The sequence below is a fragment of the Triticum dicoccoides genome, chromosome 5B (assembly GCF_002162155.2).
Source record: "Triticum dicoccoides isolate Atlit2015 ecotype Zavitan chromosome 5B, WEW_v2.0, whole genome shotgun sequence".
In the NCBI taxonomy this organism is placed as follows: Eukaryota; Viridiplantae; Streptophyta; class Magnoliopsida; order Poales; family Poaceae; genus Triticum; species Triticum dicoccoides.
Genome location: NC_041389.1, coordinates 710,386,658 through 710,395,622, shown reverse-complemented (window position 1 = coordinate 710,395,622; position 8,965 = coordinate 710,386,658). Strand labels below are relative to the sequence as shown.

The window sequence follows — 8,965 nt, the reverse complement described above, 5'->3', positions numbered from 1 at the left end:
TTGTGGAATATTATGAACAAAGACATGATGAAAATTTTGAGGATGATGATCACGAAACCCTTGGTAGGGGCAAGAGACAAAGGATAATGATTTCTTTGTGTACCTCATGGATGATACTCCCACTACTCTTTCAGAAGCGTATGCATCTCCAGATGCTGACTACTGGAAGGATGCGGTCCGTAGCGAGATCGATTCCATCATGGCTAACGGGACGTGGGAGATCATTGAACGTCCCTATGGTTGTAAACCATTGGGATGTAAGTGGGTGTTTAAAAAGAAGCGTAGGTCCGATAGTACTATTGAAAATTACAAGGCTAGACTTGTGGCCAAGGGTTATGACCAGAAAGAAGAAGAAGATTTCTTCGATACTTATTCACATGTAGCCAGACTGACCACCATTTGAGTATTACTCTCGTTGGCGGCCTCGCATGGTCTTCTTGTCCACCAGATGGATGTTAAGACGGCTTTCCAGAACAAAGAACTAGACGAGAAAATCTACATGCAACAGCCAGACGGCTTTGTGATAGATGGTTAGGAAGGAAAGGTGTGTAACTTGTTGAAATCTTTATATGGCCTGAAACAAGCATATAAGCATTGGCATGAGAAGTTTAATACAACTCTGACATCTGTCGGCTTTGTGGTTAACGAAGCTGACAAATGTGTATACTATCGCCATGGTGGGGGCGAAGGAGTTATACTGTGCTTGTATATTGATGACATGCTGATATTTGGAACCAACCTCAAAGTCATTGAGGAGGTCAAGTCGTTTCTATCTCCGAACTTTGAGATGAAGGACCTTGGTGTGGCTGATGTTATCTTGAACATCAAGCTACTAAGAAATGATGAGGGTGGGATTACACTTCTGCAACCCCATTATGTTGAGAAGGTGTTGATTCGTTTTGGATATTCGGACTGCAAACCATTCAAACACCATATGATCCTAGTGTGTTAATTTGAAAGTTTGAAGGCACAGCTAAGGATCAATTGAGATACTCTCAAATTATTGGTTCACTCATGTATCAAGCGCAATGAGGCCTGACATCGCGTTTGCTGTGAGCAAACTGAGCCGGTTTGTTTCCAATCCGGGTGATGTACATTGGCATGCTATTGAAAGAGTAATGCGCTATCTGAAAGGTACTATGAACTATGGACTTCAATACACCGGATACCCGTCGGTACTTGAAGGGTATAGTGATGCGAATTGGATCTCTGATGCTGACGAGATGAAGGCCACAACTAGGTATATGTTTACTCTTGGAGGTGACGTTGTTCCCTAGAAGTGTTGCAAGTAAACAATCTTAACAAGATCGACAATGGAAACAAAATTAACAGCATGAGACACATCTGGTGTTGAAGCGGGGTGGCTTCGAGATCTTTTGATGGACTTGCCAGTGGTTGAAAAGCCGGTTCCGACTATCCTTATGAACCGTGACAATCAGACAATTATTGCCAAAATGAAAATTTCAAAGGACAACATGAAGTCCAACAAACATATAAGAATGAGATTAAAAGCTGTCAGAAAATTAAGAAACTCAGGAGCGATAGCATTGGATTATATCCAAGCGGCTAAGAATCTGGCAGTTCCCTTTACAAAAGGGCTATCACGTGTTGTGATAGATAATGCATCGAGGGAGATGGGTATGAGACCCACGTGAGTTGCCATGGTGGTAACCCAATATATGTGATCGGATCGATCCCGTGAAGTAGGACCTGGAAAAACAAGTCGGTGGTGAACTGAGGAGAGTAATTTTACTAACCCACTACGCTGGAGATGCAATACTCTCGGAAACAGTATGGTAGGTTGACTATTATTTTAATGTGTTCCGAAGCTTATATAAGAACGGTGCTATCCTACAAAGTGATCTTTGAAGGAATACACCTATATGAGCCCGACAGTTGGTCACAGTCTACGAGATTAGAGTAATCTCTAGTAAGCTCATGAATAGGCCAGGAGTGTGACTTATATGCTCCACCCGAGGGGTCAGCCTTCAGCAGTCTAGTACTAGTAAGACATATGGTGAAATTTCTTTACGTCGAACTGACAATTCAAGGCATAGTCCATTGTTCAATCGTGCATGAGCGTAGCTACTTGCTCTACGTGAAGCTCAACCTTAACATGTCTCCACTGAAATACTGGTATATCAAAAGAGTGTTTGGAACAAAGGACAAAATGGGTCCTTGAGATCTAGTGGGGGATTGTTGGAATATTAGGATGGGCCTAGGGCTCATCTAACAATTTCGGGAAAAAATTAAGGGTCCATGTGGATTTATATGGCACTAGGGGTGGTGGGAAGTTTACTCCCACCTTGCTAGTTAGAGAGGAGTTGGACCACCTTATAAGGGATTCTCTTCCACATGCTATTGGAGCTTGACAAGAGAAGAGGCTCTCGCACGCTCCTCCTCCGCTGTCCGCCTCGCCACACCGCGCTGCGGTTTGCGGGAATGAGCCGAGCTGAGCTCACATCTATGCGCTTATTTTTGCCGGTCAGGAATGGAGAGTCATTGACAAGTGGACCATGATCTGAGACGTCAGATCATGGGCTGTTACCGACTCGGACATGGGCTTAGCCCACGTCTGTCCACACGGCCGCGCATATATGCTTCTCCTACGTCTTTGTCATCACCATGTCTCAGCCAACCGACGCCGACCGTCTCGCCGCCGAGAAGCTCAAGGCCGAGAAGAAGGCCGCCGAGGACGCCGTTGCTGCCGCTGTCGCGGCCTCTGCCTGCCCTACTGGAAGGTATAACTCGTTTATCCCGCTCCTACTGTTTTCTGTTTTAACCATACTAGCGTTATACGTAAATGTGTCTGCAATTAGTGTAGTATGTGCTAGCATGATCAAATATCGACATGTGTTTTATTTCTGTTAATGCCATGTTAGTGATTTTTTCTTGGATTAATTCAGTTAAAAATTGCCTATTTACTTAACAGGGGTCAACAGAACGCATGCCAAAGGAGGGGGTCAGGGTGGGGAGGGAGGACCTTACCACATCCGTGCTCAATCCGAGCACCATGGCCGAGGACAGGGTGGTGCTTGCTTGGTTGTGGAGGAGGAAGAGAGATGGAAACACGTCGCCGTGGGATGGAGCACCAGCGCGTGGGTGTGTGTGGCTGGAGCACGAATAGACAGAAGAGGAAGGAGAGCAGCGATGATGGGTTCATGGGGCGCGCTAGATAGAGAAGAGGAAGGAGAGCAGCCTTGCTCTAGGTGTGGATTTTTGGTGCGGATTGCTTTTTTTTAGTGGCCGCACCGACCACAAACTGCTGGATGTTGCTATGCGGGGTAGCATCGATTGTAAATAAATTCTTCTAAATGAGCACCCATAAAATTACTGGATGTTGTTTGTTGTTACTGTGATAGTTTAATGTTCATGCCTACCATATCTGATGAATACATCATCAGATACAATAGTTAAAAGTGAGTGAAATATGGACGTGAATTTTTAGGACATGATGGCACGCGATGCCGTAATCCTGGGCGTCCGCATGCGCATCACGATTACTAATTAATATAGGGCTTTTTGCAATACGATGGCAGTAACTCAATGATACATAGGAATATACAGCCATGGATGGGCAATGACGCTTTAAATTCGTATGGTACAACATTGCCTGGTAGTTGAGTTCTGGCAGCCCGTACATTCACAGATGTGTTGAATTAAATTGGTGCTGGGTAACTTGATGGCTTGCATGTCGGTCTTTGCAGTGAATTAAATGCAGCATATGTACTAGTTAATGGAACGGGGTGTGCGAGGCCGGCATTTTAAACACAGATTGGATGGGGACTTGTTCTCCAGGGCAAGAAGACTAGTGCTAGCAAAAGATGTATCCGACATCAGATGGGCTGGACAAATCATGTTGGTTCCGAATTTGTTCTGCTAGCAGGAGTTGGTTCTGAACTTGTGATATGTGTGCCCAGGAGTTGATTTGCACGGCGCAAAATCTTATCATCAGATTGGCTGGAGACTAATTCTCTCGGAGCAGGTTGCAAATAATGAATGCTCCTCAACCCGTTGCTGAAATTTCATCAGCAACAATGGGTTTCAAATAAATCCATTTCAAAATTAATAATAAAGAGGGTCGCCATGGAAGGGAAACATGGAAAAGAACACTTGAGGATGCAGAGGATCCACATGAACCTCAACTTATGGTGACTACTACGAGTAGAGCAACCTCATTGCCATGGGTGTCACTGGAGGAGCAAGAGAGAGAGAGAGTGTGTGAGAGAGAGGGAGAGGGAGAGGAAGAGGAAGAGAGAGAGAGCACAGAGATGGACAGTACATCAACAATGCCCTATCTCCAAAAAAAAACCAAAAGAAACTCTACATCTTCATGTATTTGTTCTGGCTAGCAATGGCATGAACAGAGAGCAAGAACTAGAGAGCGTGAGAGTGAGAGAGGAGTTACGCAATGGACAAGAAATGAGGAGAAGATGCATGTGATGGTGCTGGTCGCTCCTGGATGTATGCTGCAAATAAATAAGATATTCCCTCCTCTAATCAATAGCATGGGATCAGTGTAGTTATTGTGTGGTGGGCATGCTCACTTATTGGTTGTGGAATACTGAAACTATACCTCGCTGACACCGTGTGCATAAATCGCTATACATGCTCGTCGTATAAAAATTGCACGAATCACATGGGAATGAGCGGACATGATATCGACCTCGCGTGGCTACATGTGCACTCATGATTTATCGGTGAAATATTGAAAATAAATATTTCTTTAGGAAGAAAATATTTGAAGCTAACCCGAAGTTGTTGACAATTAAGATATTCCTCAATTCCGGATGCCACCGACGTTGTTGGTGAGACAGGGGGGAGAGAGGGATGAAGAGTAGAGAAAATGTGACAACGGTGCATATTAAAATTTCCTATTTTTAGATAATTCATCCGAAATTTACTTATGATCGGAAAAACGGTGCATATTTTTAATGGTGACCATGGCCAAATTCAAATAGTGCAAAAGAAAAAAAAGGGAATATAATCTTGCATACCAAATAACCGACATTTTCTAAAAAATAATTAACAACAACAAAAATTGTATATAAACAATCCCACTTCAATGCACCACTATAATTTCATCCATGTGATAAATATTGTATACAAACAATCTCACTTCAATGTACACGGAGCAGATTTTATGATATTTTTCATTCGTTGCAATGCATGAGCATTTGTATTGGTCATTTTCATGACCGATGCCAAGTAGCTATACCTGGCCAAACGGGCCGGCCCGGCACGGCCCGGCCCGGCCCATCGTAATCGTGCCTGGCCCGGCACGGCCCGCCAGGGCACGATTACTATACGGGCCGTGCCGTGCCGGCCCGCGTGCTGCGCCCCCAGGCCCAGGCACGGCCCAGTTAGTAAACGGGCCGGCACGTTGGCCCGTTTAGCACGGTGGGCCACATATTTTCAGCCTGTTATTTGCCGCATTGAGCGTTTTTTAGCCTATTTTTATATACTGGGCCATATATAGATGTATAAAAAAAATAAAAAAACGTAATCGGGCCGTGCCGTGCCGGCCCGCGTGCCCAGCCTCCAAGCCCAGGCACGGCCCAGGGCGTGCCGCGTGCCAGGCCCGGCCCGTTTAGACCGTGCCGTGCCTGGCCCAAGGCGGGCCGTGCCGCGCGTGCTCACGGGCCGGCCCGAAAAGAACGGCCCATTTGGCCAGCTATACAAGTAGCCACGGACAGACGAAAAAAAAAATCTTTTTCTCATCCGGCGCCGCCCTGTATTCCCGAAACTGCCCTCGGAATCTCTCCCCAACGCTCGCCCTCGCTCCCTCCCATCCTCATCTTCCTCGCCGCCGCCCAGATCCGGCGTCCCCGGCCCCGGTCCCGGTGGCCCGCAGCTCGCGGCAGGCCGCCCGGTCGGTCTCTCCTCCCAATCGAAGCTCGGCCCCGCCCCACCCCGCCGGGCAGCTCCTCCCCGACGCCCTCCTGCAGGTAGGCGCGCCCGCCCCCATTCCACCTGATTGATTGTGCTAGCGATGCCACTTCCGGCGCATAGTGGCCACTGGAAAGTGGAAACTGCCAAGCAGAGTAGGACCTCTTACCTTGGCCTCCATGGTTGCTACCGGTAGAATCGCCAACCATGGGTCAGACATGAATACTGTGTCGAAAGATTGTATTGATGTATGTGTGCCTAGTTAGTTAGTTAGTTTTGTACTACTCGATGTGGTAAAATGTACAGCCGACTTTTGTTGGAAGACAACCTGCATTGCAGTGGTGTTCCTCTGATGTACACAGTTCTTAGCTCACTCGTTTATCTTTCTCTGAAACAAGTGTTATTTCTGGATATCGGTTTGTAGCGCATCACTGTAGTTCAGATCAATTAGCTGCCGCAGTGCCGCTGAAGCTGAATCCTCTCGGTTTTATGTGATTGCCAAAATAGACGCGTAACCATTGATCGCTGAGAAACCAGAGCACGTACGAGCCTGTCAAAATTTACCCTATAAAACATTGAAACTTCTGCCCGTAGGGAGTACTGTATTTAACTAGCTAGCTGGAAACAATTTCAGGAAGTATTGCCAAAAGACAAAAGGGAGACACGGATCACGATGGCGTTACGACAGGCACTGGGATGGTCTGACGGGGAGGTGATGCGGCCAGAGTCGAAGACCTGCTCCCGCCTGATGCGTCACACCGCGGGCATCTTCTCCGTCGGTGGCGCCCTCGCTTCCTGGGTTCTCTGTCGCCTTCACTATGGTAGTATTTCTTCCACCACATACTTTACTTTGTCTACTCACTCATGTTCAGACATGCATACACCTATTTGTTCGTTGATACTGCCGCCTGTGCTGTGAATCTTGTTCTTTTCATGTCTCTCTATCTATCTACATGATTTGTATGAATACAGTATCGAGTGTTACTGGCCGTCGAAAGCAAGCGACTCGAACCTTGAAATTACTTGGATTTAATAGCTAACCCTGCAGTGTATTGTACTCATCTGATCGGTCATATATATATGCAGGTCCGAGGATAACGGTCCCGAGGAGCCTGAGGTGGGCATCCTGTGGAGCGATCTGCACGAGCTTGGCGTCGGCCTCGCTGGTGCGGCTCTTGAGCCCGGAGTGCGAGCCGCAGAACATAGCGGCTTACGACAGGCCCGAACACAAGCCTGCATAGCAGTGGTACATGTATCTTGGAGGCGAGGTTCTTGATGATCTATCCCAGGAGATGGAGACTCGTTCATCTGCACCTTGTCGTGTGAGAGAGGTTCATTTACCCATATCGTAGCTGCCCTGGACCTGGTTGCTGCGCGAGTCTGATGGTGTGCGGTGAAAGGTCCAGGAGCTCAATGTGTCTTTTTTTGCCCTGGCTGTTGCTGCTGGGTGTTTTCTTCTTCTGAAACTAGTGCATTCAGTACTTCCTCTGTAACTTAACATGACAGTGCTAAAAAGGTCTTATATTGAGTTATAGAGGGGGTGTACTAGTACCTCTGGTGTCAAGCAGAGTGCTTTTTTTGAGAAAAGCATAGTTGAGCAAAGGCAGACGGACGCCACCGTCTGCTGTTGGGCCCTGGCCGGCATTCCTTGCGGCGGCACAGCAGCGTCGGAGTTGGTGGCACTGATCGGTCGACGAGAAGAGGGGTCGAGCGGCAGGCACGCGCGAAGAAGGGGCATGAGGGAAACGGGTGGCTCGCCGTTGTTTGGTCATTACTACTCGTGATGGATCAACTCCAACCGCTGAGTTATAAGTAAGCTCTTCAATTAATCCATGCCGTACGTACCAATGTGTGTGGTAGAGTGGTAGGGCACTGCATCGATTCTTCTCGCGACTGTTCGGTCACTCGCCTGTCCTGTCCTTTCTGTCCTTTAGGGTGTGTTTGGTTCAGGGAACGAAGTCGACTACCAAAACATTTCATTTCATCTATTGTGCTCAAGCAAACACAGAGACGGAACCAATCCATTTTAGTGGAATGGAACCATGATATTCCATTCCACTTCGTTCCGCAACCAAACACACCCTTAGTCCAACCAAGAGGACCGACATTACAACTCAACTCAGTCCTCTGGACAGTGGCCAGTGGGATTACTTTAGCTTACACTTTGTATGCGTATAATAATCAAAAGGGTGCTCCAATAGTAACAATCTAATTCGGGTGTGTCTCCATCTGTCCTTAACGTTCTGTATCTCATGACGCATGACGCGTCAATGTATGAGTATTCTACTGGTCCATGCTTCTCCCACACTTATCCTTAAACTGCCCGCAGCGGTTAAGACCAAGTGATTTGGACACATTTTATCATCCAACATGGTACCCTACCGCCGGTCCATGGACTGGTCTAGACGTCCGTTTTTCCGTCAACTGGAGTAAGCTAGAGGGGCTTTGCAGGCATCATGACTGCTACCAAGCACATGTTGGCCACTCGGACCCACCCAAAAATATCTCCCGCGGAAAGCGGTTGCCGTGCATTCATGCCGGCTTGCGTGACTCCAGAGCACGCGCCACATTCATGCTGGCCCAGAAGCAAATTTACCTTTCACTGAAGCCAGCATTGAAGCTCGGCACCCGGTCTCCACACATGTTCCATTGTTGGATAAGTGTGACCAGACAGGACAATTATCCTTAATAGAATAAATCGTGCAATAATGTACCATACAAGTGATCGATGATCCACACATTGATCTATTGTCATTATATGTTTACAGGAAAAAGATAATGCAATTTAATAATATCAGTTATCCAAAAATCAAAATGCATATTATATTTTTAAGAACATCACACATTAATTAATAATATTATAATGTTTAACAAATTTTTATAAATTTAGATATAAGTTTCAATTCAAATATGTAACTTTCACTGCACTTACTTTCTTAACTGAAAATAATAATATGTAGGATTTACATAAGTCAATTTTCGACTTCCAAACATTGCTTTTCTATTAAATCAACATTTAGTTATGTCTTAATTTATTTGTGTTATAATACAAATAACTGAAACATGTCATTAGAGG

General features: G+C 46.2%; 1 protein-coding gene across 1 annotated transcript; it reads left to right on the top strand.

The window, feature by feature from the left end:
• The first annotated feature begins 5,728 nt into the window (after positions 1–5,728).
• On the top strand, positions 5,729–7,456 carry LOC119312858. Its single transcript, XM_037588634.1, has 3 exons — positions 5,729–5,948; positions 6,524–6,710; positions 6,976–7,456. Exons 2-3 carry the CDS (start codon positions 6,563–6,565, stop codon positions 7,128–7,130), a joined length of 303 nt encoding a protein of 100 aa, XP_037444531.1. The 5' UTR covers positions 5,729–5,948; positions 6,524–6,562; the 3' UTR covers positions 7,131–7,456.
• The last annotated feature ends 1,509 nt before the right edge of the window (positions 7,457–8,965 follow it).

What these genes read in the sequence shown, in the direction of transcription:
- LOC119312858 (XM_037588634.1), top strand. Translation starts at nt 6,563, where the DNA reads ATGGCGTTACGACAGGCACTGGGATGGTCTGACGGGGAGGTGATGCGG. An exon ending in TCTCTGTCGCCTTCACTATG is followed by an intron (nt 6,711 to 6,975) that starts GTAGTATTTCTT and finishes ATATATATGCAG; the next exon opens with GTCCGAGGATAACGGTCCCG.